At 40.9% G+C, this 24,918-nt stretch overlaps 1 protein-coding gene and 1 long non-coding RNA gene across 2 annotated transcripts in view; one reads left to right on the forward strand and one right to left on the reverse strand.

Annotated features, from left to right (window-relative positions):
• ZEB1 (zinc finger E-box binding homeobox 1) overlaps window positions 1-19,493 on the reverse strand; it is a 124,233-nt gene extending 104,740 nt beyond the window's left edge. The window contains exon 1 of the mRNA XM_032100419.1: window positions 19,400-19,493. Coding sequence (XP_031956310.1) covers window positions 19,400-19,457 — 58 coding nt within the window. The 5' untranslated portion in view covers window positions 19,458-19,493. The remainder of the gene's footprint in view (window positions 1-19,399) is intronic.
• On the forward strand, window positions 19,492-24,382 carry LOC116440099. Its single transcript, XR_004238413.1, has 2 exons — window positions 19,492-19,680; window positions 20,044-24,382. It is a non-coding gene; the product is annotated as an uncharacterized LOC116440099 (long non-coding RNA).
• Window positions 24,383-24,918: the final 536 nt, after the last annotated feature.

Genomic DNA, 24,918 nt, shown 5'->3' on the forward strand with positions numbered 1-24,918 from the left:
GCTGGGCTGAAGCCTTTTAGTTCCAGCTTGTGTGCAGGGCTGTGACCTGTGCAGCTGAGTACTCCTTCTGTTGCTTCTGGGAGGAAACCAGGAGCCAGCTCTGGGTATTCATGTCCAGTGAAAGCGTGAGGCAGCTGCCTGGGTCAGGCAAGAGAAGAAGAGCCCTGCTCTCCCCAGAGCACCCATTCTCCTCTCTTCCAGGACAGACTGAAATAACACAACTCTCCTTTAAAAAAAAAAACCCCAAACCCCCAAAACATCCAGCTCAAGTGTCATTCTTTGTGCAAAAATGTTTTAAATTTGGAAATTGGGTACTGAGTGAAGCATATTTGTTTTCAAGCAGAATGAACAGGTTTTTAAGAACTTATTCTCTAAGCTATGAAAAGAGAAAGTAAGCAAATACATAGAAGTAGTAGAAGGGAACTGCTGAGGACATCAAACTTCAGAGTTTAGTTTAAAATCTAAAGAAGTACACTCATGATTTCACAATTACTCTTAATAGGTTAGTTATATATATATAAAAAAAGACATCTCCTTGATGTTCAATGGGCTTTAAATCTCTGAAGTTAATGAGGGTGAATTATTTCTCAGTTTGGAAGCCTTTAAAAAGCAAGCAAACATACTCTATCCTTAAAAATAAACTTTTCAAAATTTAATTAAAAAGTCAACAGAAAAACACCCAAACGCAAACAAGTGCAAGTGTTAAGGTGGAGAACACTGGCCAAAGCATCAGACTGGGAAGCGCTCACCCCATGAGGTGCACAGGGTTCAGACACACATTAAGTTGTTTCAGGGAAAGCCTCAGAAGATGCAGGGTAAATCTACACAAGCTGAAAACCCACAAGTCAGAGAGAAATTTCCCATAAGCCTCATGTGAAAGGCTGCCTCCTTATCCTCCAGTCTTTGAATAGTGCTTTTCTTCTGAAACAAAGTGTATGAGGTACAGCGAACAAACTGTAAAGGTAACTAGGCCTTTTGTCATATAGTTCCTCCACCCACTTGTACTTTACTGCACAATAGCTCGTTTACAGATTCAGACCACTCCAGCTCCACACAGAAACAATCCTGCATTGTGAAGTGATTCCACCAGAGGAGTAAAATCTAAAAATACTGCAAAAAGTCTATAACAATCATTTCGTAGAACTCTACGGTTCTTCCCTTAGAGACAAAGGCTTTCCCAATTTGAATGAGTAATAACAGACTTAGTCACTCCTTATTTGAGTGTGACTAATAGCCTGCAAAAGCAAAAATACCTATGTACCATATAAAGCTATTTATCTCTTAAAATAAAAAAAATTATTCGTACTGAAGCAAAAGTAGTTGTAATATGAAAACCCATGCTACCTCCTCTCCCATGTCCACTGGGGAAAACAAAGCACTATGTAGCACAGATCCATTCCTGCATGTGCTACCCAGGACAAGCTATACATGTTTATTTACACCAGTGGGTAGGTGCAGCAGCTACAAAATAGTGATGGGTAGAAAAACTAGCAAAGCACATGAATCGACTCGCAATCTGCATAGTCAGCCACACATTAACACAAGTAAATCATGGGAGACCAGTTAGGCTGTTGGGAAAGTCTGGAAGAAAAGACGGATAGCCTACCTACACTCTACTTGCACTTTCACCTCATAGAGAATAGTAACTCCATCCCCCACAAGCTGCTATAATAGAATAAAGATAAACGCAGGGATTATGCCAAGTTGACCCCAGGCTTTGTTCTTTCCCTCCAAGCATAGTCAGTGAAAAGGTCTAAACACACATCTGATTTGACAAGCATTCAGATTCACAAAGAACGTGGTGAAAGTGAAATCATACTCGGGGCATTCATGGGTCCCTATGTCAAAGGTCATTCAGCAGTTTTTCAGCTGCTGCTTGCTAGGATTTGAAATGAACTAGTTTAAACCCCCATTGCCACAAACACTGACATACAGTTTATGCCAGCCAAATATATGTCATAGCATGTTTAGCAAAATTTAGCTCAGAGATAATATAATTTTTGCACAAACATTTAATCCTCACAACTGGCATTATCTCATCTAGAAAAGATGGATAATTTTCCTTTTTATCCAGATTCATGTCAACTCACATAACTCCTCTGCAGAACATTGAATTATTATTAGAAAGAAGTCTGACCAAACCATTTATATGCTTCCCTCTTTACACAAAAAAAACAAACCCATAGGTTTTTCTACCTAACTGGAGGTTAATTAGTTCATTCAAACCAGAATAAAAGTCACATTTAAATCACTTAGCTAAACCAAAGAGCTCAAAAAGCTTTATCAAATAACTTATCATTGATTTTCTTAGTTTTCTCAAGTATTATTTGAGTCTTCCAGCTGCTATTCACGATATTTAAAGAAGGCGCACAAGAAACTAACTTGAAACAGTAGCAGGCTAGGAAGCTTCAGGGCAACTAAAAGTGGGGGAGCAGCAACTGAAAACCTGCTGAGAAATAACAACAGCGAACGAAAACAAATGTATTCTTCCAAAGCCTTTGTGAAGCTCGCCCTCAGCTCCGGGCAGCACAGTGGCAAGCCCAGCTGTCGATGCAGCAAGCTGCAAGACTGTCACTCCAAAACAGGTCACAGTTCAGCAAGCAAGTTGTTATTTGCTTTTACTGCCGACAAAGAGGTCTACAGCCTAAAAGGCAGCATTTCTGAGGCAGTGTTTTCCTAGGAACAACTCTATGTCTTTACATCTTACATACAACATTTTGCCATCGGTAGACATCAGTAGACATCTGAACTAGAGAAAATCTCAAACCTCACTTTATTACAGGAGATGGTTTCACATAAGGATGCTAGCTCACTGTAGCTGGCAATCAGACATGTTTCTGTCACTTTGTCAGCAACCCAGACTTCCCCAAAGCTGAAGAATAAGGCACCAACATCTCCTACTACTACCACCACCTCTAGTTCCTACACCAAAGCACTGGGAGCGCATCTGCCAAAAAGCAGCCTCTATTCCTTACAGTTTCCACCAAAGGCACACAATTTGGTAACAGCAGACATGGGACTGCTCCACTGACTGCTTCTCAAGGCAGCAGCAAGAGGGCCGTGTTTAGTGGGACACACACCATTAACTGACAGGAGTTAGTTACATTACATACTCTCACCTCAAACACTAGGGCACCAATTTAAGTAACCTTTGGGCAGGAGACAGTCTTTATTCTTTTGACAAATGGGAAAAAAAAACCACCTCCCAAGGAAGCACAAAATACACTTTTTCCTTCTGGCTAAGGAAATAGGACCCCTGAATCGTGCAGATGCTCAGGATGACTTCTTCACCTGCACCTTTCCCACATGAATAACTAAGAATCCATTTTAAGTAGAAGATTGACATGATCTCAAAGACTGAATATTTTGTTCCAGAGCACCCAAGCCTGAATGGAAACAACCCACATGTAGGCTTTCCATGAGTGTCCCGCTTGCAGAAATGAAGAAAAACAACAAAAATAAGGACACACTTCTACAGGGTTTGAGACAGGAAAGATGACTAAAAAACCCTTATTCTTTTCTCACGTGAGGATGACAACACAAGCATCGCAAGGCAATGCAGGCCTCACTTCTCTCCAAATCCCTTCTGTCCCCTGCTGTGAACAAAGCACATTGCTTTCCTAATGCCTGGCAGGTTGTGTTCAAGATGGTACAGAAATCCCTCCTATTCTATCATGCTGTGTAAGCAAACAGATTTGTCATGTTGGTGCAGTTGCTTACTAGTTTTAGAATATTCTGAGATTTGTAAACAGTTGTGGTGGCTACCAGACAGCTTGGGAATCTGCGAGGCACAGAGAAATAAGATCCAGTTAACAAAAATTAAAAGAAATGGAATCAGAGGTATTGATTAGTATCATCAGTAACACCCAAGGCAGTAATATCAACATGCTTTTGGATGTATGGTTTTCCAGAACACCCTTATGAGTCAACATCAAAAGGAAATCTAAGGGCAAGCCATGTGAATGAACCTGAATGATTTTGAATATGTGCCTCCTCCAAAACAGAACTTGACACTCCTTGTTCTCATATGCTACAGGCTGATCAGCTGAGCATTACATTTCAGCCTCTGCAAGTTACCCAAATTAAAGAGTTCTCAACTATATCAGAGTGTCCACTGAAGTACTCTGTAATAACCATATAGGCTTTCCAGAACTGCATGATTTGGTCCAAGAAACCCAAAACACCTATTATTACAGCAGAGATAATCATAAACCTTATTTAAGCTGAAAAACATAGATTTGGCTTTTTTTGGTAGCAATTTTTCCCATCTCTAAAACCGTCTTGCTTGGAAGAGGGGGAAGAATGGAGGTGAAAATACACTGTAGCTCTGCATATCTTAAAATCTTGAAGTTCTTGGGCAGCCAGATATGATAAGCAAGACAGGATTCACTACTTCATCCAGGAGTGAGAACAACATTGCACTGACTCATTTAACTTCTTTTAAGAACTACTCAGTTCCAGAATAAGGAAATAAACATGAGGCTTTTATAACATCTGTCTATACAGCACATCTAAAAGACTCTTCTTTGTATTTGCTGGAGTCACCAGCATTCACACAGGGCCTAAAACACATAGAAAAGATGGCAACAAACAATATCTCATATACCCTAACTTGTCTACTTGTCTACTGCAGAAACAAATCTGTTCTACCTAAGAAAAACAGCAGACAATTAAAAGACAGGTAAACTGCATGATTCTCGGCTGAAATAGGGAGCAGGAGCAAATCACTGTAAGCCCGTGAGCTTCCACATCTTAACAGCACTGTGTTTACCAAGGCTTAAGGCAAGGGTTGGCCACTAGGGTTCCCAACAGGAAAACTGGGGGGAGAAGGAACCTTCCAGACCTGTATTTTCTAAGCATCTCATTTTGTGACAAGCATTGCACTTTTGTTTGCACAAGGCCTTCTGCAAATTCATAGTTTGTACATTAGATACTTTACAGAGGAGACACTAAGATCTTTTCGCCTCCTCCTCACTCCAATCAGCAAAAGACAACCTGCTTATGTAAAGTTTTAAAATATGTTGCAGTTTGAGTTAAATCTAGCAAAAACTATTCTGAACTGGTTACATTTTAAACCTTAAAAATATGGATTTACAAGTTTCTTCCCCATACCACCTCAGGCACTCCATAGCTCTACAGCTGGTGCTCTTAATTATCACGTCCTAAACTCAGGATTCCAATCCTGCTGTACTAGTATTTACCAAGAAAAAATTACAAAGAGATCTTAAGCATCAACCCAAAGGCTTATCATTGAAGGCTAATCATGTTTATTAGTACTAGGACTACATTTTACTAGTGTATTTTTAAATAGAGAACTTCAACCATACTAGTTGACCAAATGTTTACTTCTAAACTAACAGGTACTAGCAGGACCCAGAAAGCTCTCAAAAATTCCTGGTTTCAGTGAATTTGTCTGAAAGGGACATTTGGAAATGGTGTACAGCTTGGTCAGACTGACATACCACATCACTTGCCACTAATAAAAAACAATTATTCAACTCTAGGAAGCAAGAACATTGGGTTCCACACACCCCACCCCTCAATGGTATATACCCCCATCACAAGACTTCTTTTATGGATGTTTGGAATATAGTAGCACAGATCCTTTTATATCGGCAAACTTTCCTCATATATGGTGTTTGAACAAGCTATGCTACCATTCCAACCTAAAAAAACAGAAAGCAGCAAGTAAAACTGTCCACCAAAAGAATATTTTTTTTGTATTACCTAAATACTTTTAAGATAATGAAACCCATATTTCCCATATTTCCTTCTGGTTAAGTGATCTTTCAATTATTCTGCCGCTCTGCTATTCTGTAATTTTCCAGATCTATCCTGAAAACCAGCCCTGGCACAATACTGCAGCCATGCCAGCCAGGTCAGTCCAAGGCAATACCTTTCTCTGTCTGATGTGCAACTATGAAAATCCTATAAAAGACAAGAAGAGGTCTAGATTTTTTTTATTCATATTCATAAATGCAACTTTCCTAAGCTGCATTAACATGCAACATACTGCTTTCAGGAGTGCCAATTAAGTCACAGATGTTGAAAGATTTGTAAAATATGTAGCTAACGCCTTCTCCCCTAAGAGAGTTCACTTTCTTATTCTTACTCAGATGTCTTTACACCACTTAGCAGTGAATACACCCCCCTTTCCATCTGTGACTGCAGAAACTAGCGGCTTCCTACTGTAAACCACAGCAATCACATGGGGCAAGGAAAGAGGAGACCAGAAAAACCCCACAGATCTCTCTTAAACTAGTCTGGAATGTGTTTTATTTGTCACCAGTTACAGATTACCCGCTGTTAAAGATAGTTAACTAAGCTTTAGTTTTATCACCAGCTTCCTTGCTAAGTAGCTATAGTCTTCAGCATCATAAAAAGCTCATATGATCACAGAAACAATTCTGAACTGCAAAATAAAAATGTATGTAAAGAGAATTAATACTGCTGCCAAGGGAGCAGCATTTGTGGAGCTCTATGGTATAATCAGTCTCAGCAGTTGTTTCCTTTTTCTTGGGGGGTTGGGGAGGCGATGAGCAGAAGTCTTTATTGGAGGAGAAGGAGGGAGCAGGAATTTTTAAGAAGAGTTTTCACTTAAGGCGAATCAATCCAAGAGACTGGGGAAACTTTGTGTGTAACATGCAGCTAAAAGGAGATCTTCGAGGGACACGATCTTTACAACAAATAGTATCCATGTCCAGAACAGTCACAAGGAGACTTGGCAGCAGCTAACAGAATGAGAAAAATAAAACTTTTTCCAACAGCATTCCCATTTTATTTATTAAAAGCTGCAATCCATACATTTTGCTGCTATAGCATACATTTCCAGAGTCCACTTCAGATGTGGCCACAGTGACACATTGAACAGACTACAACAAGCAAGACAAACTAAACCAAATGTCAGTTAAGAGGTTTGGGGTTTTTTTTAATTAAGCATTTTAAGACAGGTTTTCCATGTTTTAACAATTCATCCATATTCCATATACCAAATTGGTTTTATTCTGACTTTCCAGTTAGTTTGGAAGGTCAAATGTATCAAAAGCTGTCTTAATTTCCTGAGCAGATGCAAACCAGGAAGATCTTCCATTTAGCATAAATTAACATACTGCACCTGGTTTTTTGGGGGGTTTTTTTTGTTTGTTTTTTGTTTTGTTTTGTTTTTTTTTTCCAGGGGAGAGCACCTTTTAGAGCTTGACTGCCATAAAAACAAACAAAAAAAATCTTCTTGAAAGATGTAACTGAAAGTTAGAAGTGCACAAGCAGCCACTACTGCTTACAGACACAGTAAACTGTAGGCAACTGAGAGGGCTTTTTAAACACCAGATTCTTACAGTGGGTGAGTGTAGCTGTCAAGAAAACTTGGTAAGATTCCTCGTTAGTTTTCCTGCTACTGTGCTTCTGCACACAGCCTCATTTGTCTACTTGATCCAACTCTCTACAGCTTTGTATTTCATGTCCTCCTCCAATATCTGGATTCCCTGTGCCTCAGCCATGTTCCTGGCCCAATTTCCTTCAAATCTGTATTAGCACATCTTCCAAAAGACTTAATAAACCTAACACACTTCTGCAGGGCAGATTATGCAATCCTGTAACTAAGCAAAACATTAGAGAGAAAAAAATTGAAAAGAAAGGAAAAAACCACACACACCTGCATGATGAAAATGAAACTGAGCCATCATGCTGTTACTCCCTTCCTTCCCCCACACATATACAGCAATCAGGAATAGCAAGTAGTACGTCACCCATTTAGCTCATCAGTATTTTCCTGCTAGAAGAACCTTCAGCACTACTCTGTAAAGCACCTAGGAATACTTTTGACAGTTGAAAAAAATTACGTTTATTTTACACCCATTTACATGATCATAAACCAAAGGCTACTCTCTCCATCTCCCCAGTACAGACATCCTCCATGGCAAGCTTGTCATTTTTTGCTTTATAATGGAGTCATTTTATTGTATGCAAGAAGCCCCAGGCACTCTGTACAGCCCATTACTCTTTGCTGCCCACATTCAGATGGCTAATCTGCTATCAGCCAGAAGCTTGACAGACAAAAGGAAAGGCAGGAAAACAGCACATGCAGCTGCACATGCGCACACACACTTCAGCTACAAAGTGCTTCGACAGTAGACCAAGAATGAACGAGACACACATTGGATTGACAGTCCTACTTAAAACTATGGTTGAAGGAAGACACACGAATTCTTTAAAGGTAGACAGGTTGGGGAAATATTTATCGCATAAAAAGCTTCATTAGGATGCCTATTATGATACATTAAGGCACAAATCTGGAAGACTTAGTAAGCGAGCACCTTGGAACTTGAAACGTCACAAACATTTTTGTTCTGAGAATTTGCTATACGAGACCTTTAAAATGCTTAAAATATTGTCAAAAGTTAGAAAGATGAAATAAGAGCTAAATATAGGGAACTGCAAACTATTAGAACAAGACATTTGACAAGCTTTCGATTTCACCACTTCTGTTTTCTTACCGCCTCAGAAAAGCACTCACTCTTTTCTAAAAAGTTGTATATATTTTCTATATGCCAAAGTATTGTGACACCATACATATGCAAAAAGCAAATGTAATGAAATGATTTGCATATAGTAGTGCACAACAAGGAGCTTTTAAATTACTTTTTTCCAGGCACTTGACACAAATAAATGGAGGAGGCTTGCAACTTCACACTAAAACCAAAGAAAGTGCTCATATTTGCTGGAGTTCTTAACCATCTTGCTTTTCTTCAGAAGTGAAATAAAGTATCTCAGCACTGTCACAAGCAGTACTGCCAAAAAATTTTTGGAGCATCAGATTCACAGACAACAGTTTGCATCAAACAACTTGTAAGAATTTTCTGTCAGGATCATAAACCTCTGCTGTGTGTCAGGATCTTTATTCAGCTAAGTCTATTTGTATCCTTTACAGTTGGAAAGGTAAAATTCTACCTGTGTGAACTGGCTCAATACACAGAAACAGAATGTCTGTCACTAGTTTTATTCACTCACATGCTGAGGTAAAAACCAGGCTCATCTTTTTAAGGTGTCTGTCTCCATCATGTAACTACCACATGAACTATGCAGGCGTGATTAATCACGTGGTGAAATACAGAGAACCATGGCATGTTATACTGTGTGACGTGTCACTGGAACTATTTCCCTTTTCCTATGCCACAACTACCAATTAAATTTTGCTTCTCATTTTTAAGTTATTATCTTACTTTTGTGCATATAGTCTCCCAGCATTTTGATTGCATTATAGAACCAATTCTATCTTCCAATATTCGCTCAAAATCATGTTTAGTATTCCAGGAATTCAGTAAGTCTGTCAATTCCAAATCTGGGAAATGTACAAGGTAAACCTTACCACGAAGGGCAGAAGTTGTCAGAATAGTCTGTTCCATAGAATTAGTCCCTATGGTTTTACTATCATTACAACACTGTTACAAACAGAAGTTTACCTTATGTTGCTACTGGGAGCATTCAAGCCAGTCTAATAGACTAAATCATTGACTATAACTACCGATATAGATACATACATGTATGTCTACAAAACAAATCCCTATTGGAAATGCAAATTCACTTTCAGCACTCAGTAACTAGAATGTATCAAAATAGGTTGTTATAACAAGCCATCCAACAATCTGCTCCTATGTAAAGTTTAAAGTTAGCAAGATTACTGTTTTCTTGTTGCCTTTCAGACATGGAAGTTCTGAACTCCCCTGCTGAGCCTTGTCCTGAAGGACGAGTACTTGTCTCCTTCTGCAGCCATCTGCAGCACCTCCTCAACAGCAGCACATCCCTGACGGTACTCTGCAACCTTATCTTCCTCTCCCACATGTACAAGGTAAGAGGAGGAAAAAAACCACTACATTTGCATATGTAATTATGGTGCAGCTCACCAGTGAGCAAAAAATTACTGGAAGTTGAGAACAAATATGCCCGATGACCACACCTTAGTATTTCAAATGAAAATGTTTTGCAAGGAAGGGGAAGGGACAACAGCAGGGAAGGAAGCCAGTCATTACAGCTCCAAATCTGCTTCAAAGTCCTTATTCACCACCTCATGCTCTTTACCAGGCAAACTGTACCTATGTCCTTCCTGTGAACAATAGCATAAGAATGAATCCAGTAGTGTGTGACTGGTTCTATTTTGCTTGACATAACCAAACAGCTGTGCCAGGAATACTATGAAGAAAAGGAACGGCTATGGAAAGACATAAACAAAACAGGATGGAAGACTAAACAGGTTACAGATTCTGAACAGTATCTCCTTTTCCAGTCTAAGACTTAACATGACTTACAGTAGATAGCTTACAGGAACTTAAGAGAAATGATAAAATTGACTAGAAGGTGTGAAGAAGGAAAATCTGATGCATACCTAGAAGCACACAAGGCAAAAATACCTCAAAGCATTAAGAAAAGCTGTTTAAAGACAAGCACATTTTAGAAAAAGGGACAACTCATCTCCCTGAAGCTTCTGGGCATTAATAAAAATTATGTTAGCTCAGGTGAGGGGGAAGGTATTAGGAAAACAAACAAATAAAAAGCCCAACCTGCTTCTTTAGGGATCTACCAGTTCAACAAAAATCAACTTAAGCCCTGTAGTTAAGGCCTGATTTTCTGTTCTTTAGTTTGCCCTTTTTCAGTTGTAATAGATTTCCCCAGACCTTTTTCAAATTGTGCCACATTTGTGATGTTTTGTAATATCATTTTGCTTCTTTCCATATACACATCTGTGGACGGATGCCTGCAAAATAGAACAGAAAATTGCCCTCAGTGTCTGTCAGCTGCCTATCAAAGAGAATTTGAAAAGGGACATTTGCTGAAATAATGAAAACATTTTGTATCACAAAAACTGAAGGTGTTCCCTAGCATCACTGGCCCAACTACTATTTGATCCTAACAAGAACAGGCACACTAGTTCATAGGTAAAAATATTCTCTACCACATCAGACTCGTAACCCCTTTACTTCAAGTGCTGTCCATGAAAGTCAGTCTCAGGATCATGGTGACTGGTAAGGTTTATAACTCATTTATCTCCAGTGATCTTGCCATCTCCTCCAGCATTCCTGATCTATCACTTGACCTGTGAGAAGCTAAAGAACAAAGGAGCTTGCAGAAAGAGAGGATATCTGCATCAAAAGAAGCACAGAATACTATGTGGTTAGTTAAGGAACAGTTGTTTCTTTTCCTTCTGATACACTCCAGTATCACAGAGGGTTCTTGGTGTTTAAAGAACTAATTTTACCTGTCCTTTCACTGAAGAAGGACTGCTACTCATATTCACAGATCCTAACTGAACAGGATGCAATGTCATCTCAGCACAGCAAAGAATTTTTTTTCCTCTCTTCTCAGTCATAATTAAGCACCCCACCACATCCCGAAGAATACATTCATCATTAGACATGTTCATTTGCTTTACACAGCTCTCTAAAAATAAGATCAATGGAACACATTGAAGGGAGAGCAACAAGAAACATGCTACCAAACAGAAAGCAAATATTTTTAAGGGAAGCAGTAAAGGATGCCCGTTTTCAGGTTTTAACCTTTGGGTGACAGCAGCTGTTAACCAAACTGCTTTGAAACAACAGGGGTAAAGTCAAGGAGATTGTGACAGCTGGGAATGACAGCTGAAAAGGAGAGAACTGAAACAGGCTGCTTTCAAACAGTACTGACTTCTCAAAAATGAGAAAGCATATTTTTAGTTAACTTCTGTTGCTCTGAAAAAGTATGTTAAAATAAAAGATATAGTTACATTACAGTAAGGGCATCTGAGACAATCAGATTGAGGCAAAGTAAAAAAGACTCCTTTCTTCTCTATTGTCCCTTCTGGGGACACATGTACAAGTCTAAAGAAACCTGGTTAATATGTGCAGCACTACCCAACTGAAACATCTGAATCACTGCCTGGCTGCTCCACACACAGATAAAAATTTAACAAGTTTCTTCTTTCTACTGTACCATCACCTATCCTCCTAACACATGAATGTAAGCCACCAGGTACTCACACAAGAAATTGGATGTATAGGCCAAGATACAGGAAGAGAAGACTCAGTACATGGATTTTTTACTGCCTGAAAGGTGCCTACATACTGTGTGATGGAAGTAGTATTTTTCTCAGGAGTCCTGAGGTAGATCTATAAAGTTATGCTGCATTTAACTGGAGTCAGTTAAATTCATCAAGTCTAACTCCTCTTGACTGGACTTCCCATTCTCCTTGACTGTCACTCAGGAATACTACTTATCTATACAAGAAAGGGATAAATAGATTATTAAATAAACAAACTGTGGTTCAATAGGAAAACCAAAAGTAACTGTGTGACTACTTCTTTTAAGGAAAGGCTAAAGACTAGAAAGTTGCAACTGTGAACAGTTTTTAAAAATATCAAACTTCTGTTACTCTTTCCAACAACTTCAAAATAAGATGCAAGGAACTGGACAACCAGAAAAGCAAACCAAGACTGAGAATACACGAGCACATGATAATTAGCTAAAAAATCAACTCAGAGGATTAGAGACCATGGCTTATAAAAGGTTTAAAAAACTTGCCAACATACCATGGAAGCAGAAAGCATGACAAAAAAATACACTCATAAAACCCCCTATACAACTCAGCAACAACTCCAGTATTTCAAGGCATCACCCAGACAGCTGAGGTCAAAGCTATTTACCGCTGTGATCTTCTCATGCAGCAGCCAAATACATTCCTCCCTGGAAGGCCAGCAAGGTGCATGAGAAATCAGGTATCAGACCTACAGTGAGAAGCAGACTACTCCCCTCCATACTCCACTCTCCCTCCTTCCCCACACATGCTTTGCCTCACCCATCCAACACTCATGCATACAACCCTCTGCTCTCTAGGCTTTGCTTGGGGGTTTGTCCACTTTTTTTTTTTTTAATTACTAAAGACTTCAAACAGCATTTCCCTCAGCAGGAAAGAATCCCTACCCAAACTGATGTATTGCAGCACCTCATGACTGGGCTAACCACACATCTTCACTAACGAAGATACCAGAACACTCTTCACACCCACCTTGCCTCACACTGCCCAGGCAGGAGCAGCACCCACCTGTACCCACAGCCACTTCCCACACAGCCCCACCTGTGACAAGCAGCTGTGGTGGTAAGACCTAGACTTGCATGTGTTTGTCCCAGTCAAGTAGACTTACCAGGTGTCTTGGGGTGACTTGATGCTGTATTCCCTATCGCTGCACTATGCCCAGAAATTAGTATATATGCCTGGTGGTGGGGGAGGAGTGGTTTGTAACCTGCCTTCTCTCAGAAGATATATTTCTAGATTTGGCCAAACCAGCACACCAGGCCCAGCATTTATTTACACATTTCTGGGAAATTTTTGTTTTAAGGAGGACTTACGCATTTTTATTTACTTACCATTTTCAAATACTAGAAACACTGGTAATATGCTGAGACTCTTCTTCAGTCATTACTGTCACAATAAAACCAGTATCTGATGAAATAATTTTTGCCCAGATGTTAAACTCCAAGAAAACAGCCTCCTTAAAATCCTCCACATCCCAGTAGAGGTGTTCATGTTAACAGTGTAGTCTTTAACTGATTCCCTCCTGATGTGATTTACTTTTGTCTACCCTCACATCACTGAACTTAAGATTTGAGAATACAAAACACATCAGAAGACAACATTCTACTTCTCTGGCACATCATTACATAGACTACGAAGACAGGAAACATCACCAGTGAAAATACTATCTTAATACTATCTAAAAATGGCTAAAGACAAAATTGAGTTTTGCATCTTGCTACTTGTTTGCTGAAAGTACAAATATTCCAATACAATAAATATGAAAGAACTTAAACAATTAAGCTGAAAAGAATAGTAACTACCAAATAACAAAACTATTCTTTCTCTTTAAGGCTCTAGATCAAGCCAAATGCAAGAGTAGTCCCGAGGATTAAAAATGGATTGAGACCCAGTCTTGCTATGGACTTCCTGTGTGACCTTGGGTAAGTCACTTGAGAATTTAGTTCTCAAAAATAACAGGCCTATTATAGCTGCCAGAATGAAGCACCAATGTTCCTGAGACCACAAATGAAAGACAGGGTTCTGCTTACTTGCCCAAAACAGAAAAGATCCTACATGTGAGTCCTCTTGAAAAATGTAGGTAACAACCATCAAAAATTCAGGAATATTGACATTAATCAGCTGAAAATTAATCTGGAACTGTACTTTGCAATATGGTATGAAAGCCTACATAAAAACAGAGTAATTTTTGGCTCTCCACCTCTAATTTTGGGTATTTGAAACCTATCATGAGTAGAATCTTTATGATTTCCAGAGATGCAGTATGTACTGTTAAAGATCAGGTTTACAGTTGACAAAGTACACCTACTCCAGTCAGCCCGCAGTATCAATTAGTTAGATGTTTTCAAAGTGATTACAAGCAGCTAATGACTTGAGAGCAATACACTTATATTTTTTTATAAATAATAATGACTGAATTTAGAAGCAGGGATTCTTAAGAGGCATTCGGCCAGATAATGTAGTTCCAGCAGTTTATAAAAAAATCAGTTAAAAAACCCAAACAAGCAAAAAACCTACAAGTCAAGTTTCACAGTGTTGATTTTATTTCTTTACCATAGTAATACACAGTCCCACACACATTAAAAATGTCTTCCATCCCTTGCTGGCATTTTAAACTCTGTTAAAACAGATGTTTCCACATGAAGAAAGGCATTACAGTGACATTTTGACTTCAGAGCATGTCAGCCTCTCCCCCCACCACTGGAAAACTTCTATAAGAAGAAATGACAGGTTAAGACCACAACCAGAGTCTCAGTGGGGAAGGAAGCAGGGAGCAGCTGTAGAACCCTTTCTACCTGCTCTGTCCACAGAGGAGCTGCTTACAGAGGGCAAGGGCCCAACCAAAGCCAGTAACACCGCTTAACAGGACCTGTCATAAAGCTCCAAGTCCACAGAAACCCCTCCCCATGGAGTCTATCTGATGTAACCAAAAATATTCAACAGAAAATTTGGACTGAATTCAAAGAAGTCAAATCCTCAGACTTCTAACTAAAAAAATTGAGTGCTTCCTATGACAGGGAAGCCCATGTCAAAACAAAAGTTTTGTCTTCTTGCTACTTCTCCTTAAACCTTTCAGCACATGTACAGAGCCCTACAAGCAAGGAAAATTGTTTCAGGAAACAAATCACCTTAAAAAAAACCAACTGCGTCAGGTAGTTAATTACCTTAAGACACCCTGCTTCACAACTGTTAGTGATTGCCAACAGAAAAATGAAGAGACAGTGACCTTTTTAAGAGAGCTCATTATGTTTCAGTAGTTAACATTAAAACAAAAGTATTACTTGTTTATAAGAGAGGAGGTTTTCCTGGTCTCAAACAGTTAATTCAGTTGTCCATGTAGATCTGTTCACTGTGCCTGGAATTTTAACGCGGGATACATTCCACAAATCCCAAACTGCAAATTTAAATTAACACTAGAGTGAAAACATGATACCTAGTGAAAAAGAAAGGCAAGGGGGCAAGAGAAGACAGGCACAACAAGGAATGTTGTATCCCAAGTGTCACTAACACCTGACATCCTGCCAGTAGTTAACACCCTGGACCTAAAAGAAATAGGCCATGCTTTTGCCTTATTCAAAGGGACTTACAGTCTTCTTACACTTCTTAGCTTGGTAGCAAAATTTTATATTAAATTGTTATCTAATAGAAACAAAAAGAGAGGAGAATCAACTGTAAAGCAACTGAAATAGCACTCTAACAAATCAATCTACACAACCTTTTAGTAATGAACTCACTGTGATCAAGGGGTAAAATAAACAAATAAATAAATAAATAAAGGCAAGCTGGTTTATACCCTCTCCTCCCACGTACCTGACAGCATGCAGAATTTACTCAGATTCATACATTCTTCCTTTTACCATTAAACATGCATCTGAAAACCTGAAGCATACTTACTTTATTTTCTGAACATCTATATTTAAGGTTGGCATATTTTTAACACTCTAGTAAGGAAAGCTTTAAATATTTTGTTTGTTTTACTTATCTCACAGCATTGCTGAAGAACTAGATGCGTCACTTGTAGTTTTGCTGTTTAATACGAACTAAGACAATTCTATAACATATATGAGGGAAGCTAAGAAAACGACTAATCCTGACTGCAAACCAACTCCGAATAAGAAAACCTTTGCTGATATTGAACCCATATGAAGTCTACACAGGAGTCTCACAAGAATGTGGCTATGCAGACAACCGGCAAAAAATACCCAAACCATGTCTCTCTTTCCTCCTCTTCATTTTTCTATCAAAAGAGGGGGAGAAGGGGAAGAAGTAGATAGGATGAGAGACTCCCAACCAGTGCTATGTTTGTGATTTATCACATGATCTCAACACTCCTTTAATTCTTCTGCTGTAGCAGATGTTTTTGTGTATTGGCTAGAACTAAGGACAATGACACAGGGTAGTTTTCTTCAGGTAGGAAGTGCCAGATTTCCTTGTAAGTGGAGGCTTTAATGGCAGCACCAATCGGCTCTTTGCTGATATCCTGTAGGGACCAATAAACAAGGTAGAAAAGGAACCAGCTCTAGAGTTAAGAAGATAAGACTGTCTTTCCAGCTAGAGTTAATGCACCAGGATGGCTCCCAAACACAGAGAGAAAGCGGGAGGAAGAAAGAAAAAACAAAACAAAAGTTTACAGTACAAGAATAGCTGTGTTAAGTTTAACAAGAGATAAACAGAAGAAAAGTTTACAGTATAATAACTGGATGCCATAGCCCACTATTATTAACTGGCATACTGGATGTCTAGTGCAATCTCTCTTAATAATCTCCTATTCTGTGGGAACCTGGAGAGGAAACAGCATAAAATTTATTTTTTATACTATGGACAAGCCAGTTTGTGGTGCAGCTCCCCTATGCTCATTCCTCATTAACAGAAGATACCTGTAAGAACCAAGTGCATTTAGAGACTTAGGGAAAAAAAGCCTCATACTTACTTCATTATTTTAAATGTTAAAGGGTTAACATTTTTTCTATGCATTGTCTTTAGTAAATATTTGCAAGTCAAACATAAACCCACTGCTGAGAAATCTCTATTATCCAGATTCTATTATCTAACCAATCCTGATGCTTCAATGCACAATGACTTAAGTTGGTTTTAATTCCTCAATAAAAGGAACCAAAAGCAGCCAAAACCAAGACACACTACATTGTACATTGCAGAACTAGTTGATAAAGACTCAGAGGCTTTTTACAATAAAGTGGGTGCAGCAATGAGGTCCAAAAGTGATGAAGATGAAAGATACCTGGAATGATACCGCATCTTATACACCTTTTGTTTTCTGCGAGTGATACACACTGCAGACAAAACGTTTCATGCTAAACAGCCTTAAATCTGGTTTTCTAATATTAAGCACAAAGGAAAAACACTGACAGCAAGCGTGGTAAATAAATCCCTCCCCTGAGAATGAAAGCAGCAGACAGGAGGGGGCTGACATGCATGCAGGAGAAAACTAAACACCATCTTTTTTTTCTACCTGCACAAGTTGCCATTTGCTGCAGCAATCAGGGATCTTTTTTTTCCTGTCGATTTCAAAAGCCAGGTTCTCAGAAAATTTCTCTCTCGAGTCATCTGTTGATATGCTTTAAGAGTATGGTATTCATATCACTGGATCTTTAAGAGAAAAATCCATTTTCTTTCCTGTTCAGGTAAACATGTTTACAGCTCCTGCACAGACGCTGGGTGGTTCAGACTCACATGTCACACACATGTCGTCAGCAACAAGAAAAGCCCCTTTCTCTGATCATCCACATTTTTAATAAGGTAAAGAGAAAAGCACTTTCCAAACTTACCTTTAACACAGCCAAATCATGAGCTAAATATAAATATTTACACTAGGACAAGGAATTAATAACATGAGCGTGCAAACAAGAACACTTGCTAGAAAACGCACACAGCAAAAATAAGAAAACCCTTTCAAGTTCAACGTAATCAAACCAACCCGCTAGCCCCTGGAAAGGCCGTCATTTATCACCGCGTTACGCCCCGAACAGTCAGGATTAGAGAGGTGAAGCACCGATCGTGACTCCGATCTATTTCAGCGACTGTTCACTGCATACGAAAACATCTCAGATCGCAGGCAAAGCCTTCCTATCTGTGACCCTGCACAGGAAATGCCACATAAAACCTAAAATTGCCAAGGAGGGTTACAAAATCGCCTGCTCTACATCCTCCTGCGAAGAGTCGTGCTACGAGGACCGAACTACTTCTCCATTTTCCACAAAATAAGTAGAGAGTGGGTGTTATGAGCGTTTATTCCCCCCGCCGTGTACCTTCCCATTGCATCTTAAAGTAACACACGTACCAAAGGGAAAAAAACCACCACCCCACAGCAGCCCTTAAGTCTGAAATGTAAATGTAATTCCTTATATAGACTGCAGCAGCTGGTCACACACGCACGGAGAGCGGAGCGGGGGCCCCCGGCCAAACCGTTACCACCCATTATTATACAAACAGGTACCTCCGAAGCCAAAGGGAAGGGAAGAAACTTCGCCGCCCGCCCCCGCCGCCCGGGCGCAGCCCTCCCTTCCCCACCGGCCCGGCGGGGCGGCAGCGCGGCCGCGGGGAGCCGCCGGGCACCAACTCTCGGCGGGGCGGGGAGGCGCGGAGCGGGCGGGCGCGGAGCGGGGGCGCCGGCCCGGGGCGGCCGCGCTGCCCCCGCGCGAATCGCTGCCCGCTGCGGCGGCGGTGCCTCCCCCGCGTGTGCTCCCGGGTGTGCCCCTCAGGGACGGCCGGCGTCCCCTACCGCAGCCCCCCAAAAGGCGAGCGCCGGCCGGGAGCGAGGAGCCGGCCCGCTGCCGGGCGAGCGGGGCGGGGGGGGGGAACTCCTGCGGGCGGCAGAGGCGCTGCCGGCGGGCGGCGGGGCGATCCCGCCCGCGGGGCCGGGGGGAGGCCCCGCTCCGCCCGGGGTAGCGCGCAGGTAACAAGTTTCGGAGTTGGGGCTGCCGCGGCCGGGCGGGCGGCGGCCGCTCCCCCGCCGCTCCCCGCGGGGCTCGGCGTCCCCGCCCGGGCCGGAGGGCGGCGGCGCGGCCGGGGGCCCCCGAACCCGCTGCCGGCGGCGGGGCGGTCGCGGGGCGTGCGGGGGAAGCAGCGTGTAACGGTCCCGGACAGCGGCGGAGTGCGGAGGCACCGCTAGGCGGAGGAGGGAGGCGGCGGCGAGGGAGGCTCCAGGTAGCGGATATAACGGTGCGGAGGGAGCCGCGCTCCCGGCGAGCCGCGGCGGGGGAATTACTTTGGCGCCCGCCCGACCACTCCCCTGGGCGCTCGGGACGGCTCTGCCCGACCCCCGCCCCGGCCCCGCCGCCGCTCCAGCGCGGCCGCGGCGCTGCCCCGCGGGTGACTGACCGTTGTTGCGGCGCGGGTTCGGCTGCTTCCTGCGCTTACACCTGGGGCCATCCGCCATGATCCGCTCGCTGGTGTCTAAATGCTCCAGTCACCTCCTCCCCCGCCCGCCCGCCCCCCTCCCTCCCTCCCCTCCCCCCCGGACCTGGTTTACGACACTGGGTGGTTTTACTTTTACATCACCTTCCTACACCTAGTGCTCGCCCGGAACCTTGTTGCCACGGGAGACGGGCGCTTTACGGCAGCGCGTTTGAACGGCGGCGGGGGAAAAGTTGCGCCCGCAGGTACCGGGAGCGGCGGCAGCGCCCGGGGGGGCTCGGGGCCCCCGACCCCCGCGCTGCCGGGGCGGGGCGGGGCCGGGGCCGTGGTGAGGGGCGTCGGTGGTCACCGGCCCCCGGGGCGGCGCCTGGGGATCCCCGCGGGGTAGTCCCGCAGCCCCGCGCTGAGGGGCCGGCCCTGCGCCCGCCCCGCTGCCAGGTGCGGCCCCCGGCAGCCGCCCCCAGGTGCGGCGGGGCCGCGGCTCCCCCGTCCCGCGGGGCTGTCCCGGCGCGGGGCCGCGCTCCCGGCCCGCGGTGCCCGCACCTGGCGGGGTGCGCAGCGCTGCGGGAGCGGCCGGGGCTCCCCGGGATCGGCGGCTGCTCTTGCAGGGCTGAGCGAGAAGCGAACAGCTGGACCGCAGTGACGCCGTTCCACCGTACGTGAAATCTGCCGCACTTGGGCTTTCCTTACTCATACTTCCCTGTGTCACGAAGAGGAGGAGAGGTATAAAATTCTGTGCCCTAAAAAATAAAGAGACCAGTTTTTCACGGATGATTAATGAGCAACCTCTGTTGTGCTTAATAAACTTATTTAATGTATTAAAAATTAAGTATTTATTTACTCTTGCTTTTCACTTCAGGCGATAAAATAATTTAGTAAGTTTGCTTCTAGCTTTCCTTATTTCTCTTTTTTTTTCATTCTCTTGGCATGATTCTGTAGAATTTATAGTTCTGTGCTTCTGGGGAATTCTTTTATCTAAACAAATTAAATTTCAGTGAAAGCATTTCACTTAATGGGATACTTTCAATACGAAATTGATACACTACAGAACTTGAGGCCTTCAGCTGTTCTACATTGTCATATCCTACATCCTGTGTATTCACATTCTGTAACAAGTCACCTCATTTCATGGAAGCAGCAAAACATGTATCTAGGAAATGAACTATTGAACACTGCCAGTTTATGGGCATACCTTGCATCAGAAGGTCCCACAAAAGTCTGGACAATCAGAAGGGCTTAGAAAAGAAGTATTGGGCTAAAACAGATGCAGAATTAGGTAAAGATCCAAAGGGATATTTTCCTAATTAATTGTACCCTCAAAAATGTACAAGAGCCTTGGGTTTGGATACTCACATGAGAACAGCATTTGCAGGTATCAATCATTTGTCTGATAGCTCTCAAAAAATTAGTAAGTGTAGGTGTATTGTTTTTACATATGTATCTTTACTCAGTGATGGTTGGCTGCTGACCTCAACATTTTAAACCCAAGACTGGCTAAAGAAGGGTAGCAAATCAAACAGTACCAGGTGCTTGATGGACTAATGGGAGTCATTCAGAAGCATTAGATTTGGCATCATCTGAGAGTACTGAACCCATACAAGGATGGCTAAGAACTGCAGCATGAAACCAACTACAAGATAAGAGTGACACTCATCACCCCAAATTTCGAGTGAGCAAATTACAAAGTTTAAGGCAGAGTTTTGTTTTTAGTTCAACATCCTTGCTTGTCAAGTTTCTGTGCAGAAGATAACCCATGGCTGTGAAACTGTTTGCAAATGAGTGCTTAAGGTCTTTTGGAATTGTTGGATGCTCTTTATCATTCTGTGGATGAATTTGAGGATGAACCAAAATATGATATAGGTTTTCATGCTAAGTTTTTAGTTTCTTAAGTTTAGTCATGTTTTTAGAAGGCAGTTACAAATAATAAATAATATCTGTAAGCAGATTTGTAGATTTGTAAGAATATTCTCCTGTATGCCCACACAAAGTTCGAGGCCTTCTTCAAGCAACTTTGAAGAGCTTATTTTCATTGAGTTTTATCGCTTTTCACCTCTGGATAAGAATTCTTGTCTCTTCCTTTTGAGCAATTTTTGTTTCCTAACAGAATGAGAAGAGAAACAGTCTCCTGGTGTTTGTTGTGCTCTTTTTCCAATAGCCTTAATGTCTGTTTGAACTTGAGTCTCTTGAGATTTCCAAGCAACTGGGAGAAACTGCTGACAACTCCTGGTGCCCATTACTTTCTGAAAGGCAGAACTGGAACTGGCAGGAACATTAGTAGCTGTACACTGCTACAATTTGGATAAATGAGAAGAGAAAACCAAAGCAACCTTTTTATATGTTATCTTTGAGACCAAGGAGGTCTAGAAACTAAAAAAATCAGAGGATAATGTTTTGCATCAAGTTTTTGATGACCCAAATCACTATTCATTGTGAAAAGTGTCTCATTCATGACTTGTAAATAGATATGTAAACAGGGTGTTTTTTTGGGATTTGATTTTTAAACTTTAATATATTTAATCTGGGCAACTGGGTGCTTCACATCTTTGTATATGAAGTTCCCATTGTTTACTGTCCTAAATTAAGGATGCAGCCACCATAAAAGGATGTTTGCCTTCTACATTCTTCTAATCCTGGATGAAAAGCAACTAGGTAAAATTCCTGCTATTTTTGTCATGTTCTGCAGTACATGAACATGTTGAATATGTAATTTCAACTGGTTTGTGCTGCAAGAATGGAAAATCCGGGTTTTCTTTATGGTGCACAGCTTTCAATCTGACTTTTCAGTCAATGATGCAGGAATTAATTAATGTATTCATTTGCAAAATCTCAGCAAAGAGGTATATTTCTGCATCCTCCTAAATGTGGCAGTCTTGAGAAGATATCTCTTTAAAGGAGGAATTCTAAGACAGTGGTAATCCACAACAATTTCTAGTAATATAATTTGTATGGGAATTTAGGCAACCTAAATAGGCATATTGTAGTTAAAACATGAGATTGCATAGCTGCAGTACTTCACATTTTTTAAAATTTATTTCCACTGTCTGAAGACAAGAATAAAATACTTCCATAGTCAGACTGTTTTATGGATGCTCAAAAACCAGCTAATGATTCTTACAGACAGTTTTTCCTATTTTAAAAATGTTCCTGTATGTTATGTTACGATTTATGATCTCTTAAGTATGTATCATTAAATAAAAGCAGTACTCTGTTTGTATTCCTACTCCTTATTGATGCTTATGAAATGAAGTTTCACATCCTGTCTTGAGTAGTCTAGATTTAAGGGTGTTCATTTAGTTTAATGAATTTAGTCATTAGTGGAAAATTACTCTATTATTTCTTGTGTGTTGTTTCTTGTTTCATTCCTGATTTGTGGAGATTCTTTCTTTCTTTCTTTCTTTCTTTCTTTCTTTCTTTTTTTCTGATTTCCATAAGTGAAACTTTATTTTCAATTCCATGTATTTCTTGGAATGTCAGTTCCTAAAATTTATTTTTCAGTTGCTGATTATTTCTTTTAGATTTTTGTTAAATGCACTTATGCTCCTCTACAGGAATTGTAGTTGAAAGATTTGTTAGGAGAACAATGACACAGAAATACATAGTTTGCTGCAGCTGGGGAACTAATCTTGAATAAAATGTTGATTTTAGAGGTAACAACGTGGAGGTGTAGTGCCCTTTCAGATGGTCTTCCAACTTCTATTTATGCTTCAAAATGAATCTAATAAGTTTTGAAGGTGTACCCTGGGATGTTGTATAGTCTCAAAAAAAGATAAAGCTGCTTGATATTTTCACATTCATTTAGAGCAGACTTTGTAAATATTTATCACGGGAAATTACCTTTTTTTACACTTTCCTCATCTCATAATTTTGTTTTCTGTTTCCATACTTTACCATGAATTTACTTGTTCATTTAAAGCTTGAAGCTTATGAGGTCTTATAAACTGTCATGTCTTTGCACAACTTAAGGAGATTGTACCTGCTTGAAAGATGTAAATGTGAGGGTGTAACTCTGCCATAAGTCACCAATAAGTACATAGCTATAGATAGCTATAATGACTTGCATATATGCAATGGACTTTTCTAATGTCTTCCTTGTTAAGAAAACATGTTTGTGAAGGTCACAAAGGCCTTCAAACCCATTTTGTTTCTCTTGCTCTTCTTTTGCCCTACTTGTTGCATACTGTTTTTCTCTTGAAAGCACTTAGCCTGTGCTGACACCTATGTCAGGTTAGTATGCTGTAAAAAATGAATGTACCAGAACATAACAAGGACCTACTGTTCCATTCTTATACTAATTTTGATTTGCAGTGTGATCTCTGTTTCAGAGCCTTCACACAAGCAAAAAATTATTTGAGAAAAAACTTGAAAAGGTAATTTCACATTCTTCATCCGAAAGGCAAACCTTGTGTATTCAAAATGGAATGGTAATGCAAATTTGGGTATAAGTGGTAGATAGTGAGCAGTTGTGGGGTTTTTATGTTTGTTTTCAAAATACCTGGAATTTCAGATGAAAATGTCTACTTCAATACTTTATTTTCTACCACTAGATGCAGCAGAAAAATGCTGTTTCAAAATACTATTTTTTGTTTTAAATTACATCTGAACTTGTGGCTGATTAAATTACACTTGTAGTGCAGTTAGATTGCCTGCTTCTATTAGTAGCATGTTTTCAATTTATCTTTGTTTATGATGACTCTGCTAAGTGTTCTTATTCTTTATACTAATTAAATACTAATGCGTTGCGAATATTTTCACATATGGTTCATGGTTTTTTTGCTTCTGTAACTTCCACTCTATTTCTGATTTAGTTCTGCTCCCTAGCCCTCTTGCTGTTTGCTGTCTCACAGTTTTGTGCAATTGCTCATTTGGATCTCGTTTGGGGTTATTCCCTTTGTTATGATGTCTGTACAGCTGGTTCACACAGCTCATTAAATCCCAACTTAAAATTGATTTCCTTATTATTTCATTGCATATTCTTCGCATTTATATTTGGGGCTTTTAGTAGTTGAAACACATTCTAATGTTAGGCGTTACTCATTTGTTATCTCTTGTTTTGGTTTTTTCTCACTTTAAGTGCATAATGCTTCTCCAGAGAATGTTTGTTAATACATAAAAGGAAAGCTGTTTTTCTGGAGCTTGCAGTGTTTCTTCTGAATGTACAGAATTAACATAAAGAAAAACAGAAAAAAAAGTATGAGAGTCTACTAAAACAAACAAATAAATACAGTTGAAAGTCTCATTTTGCTTAAGACACCTCAACATATCATCAGCCAATGCCGTAAGGAGAAACAGAGATATTGTAATGGTTATTTTCTGGAATTTGAAGCGAAGCTTTGATGCACTCAGTGTAGTTGGTCTGATTCTCAGGGTTGGCAAGGTCTGTCTGGTAGTTACAAACATATGGTGTTAAAAAGCAGTATGTCTGAAACTCAGATGCATAGACCAAACTTGTTGGAACTACCAAGCTGTGTAAAATTCTAGCGTAA

This window comes from Corvus moneduloides, chromosome 1 (genome assembly GCF_009650955.1).
Source record: "Corvus moneduloides isolate bCorMon1 chromosome 1, bCorMon1.pri, whole genome shotgun sequence".
Classification (NCBI taxonomy): Eukaryota; Metazoa; Chordata; class Aves; order Passeriformes; family Corvidae; genus Corvus; species Corvus moneduloides.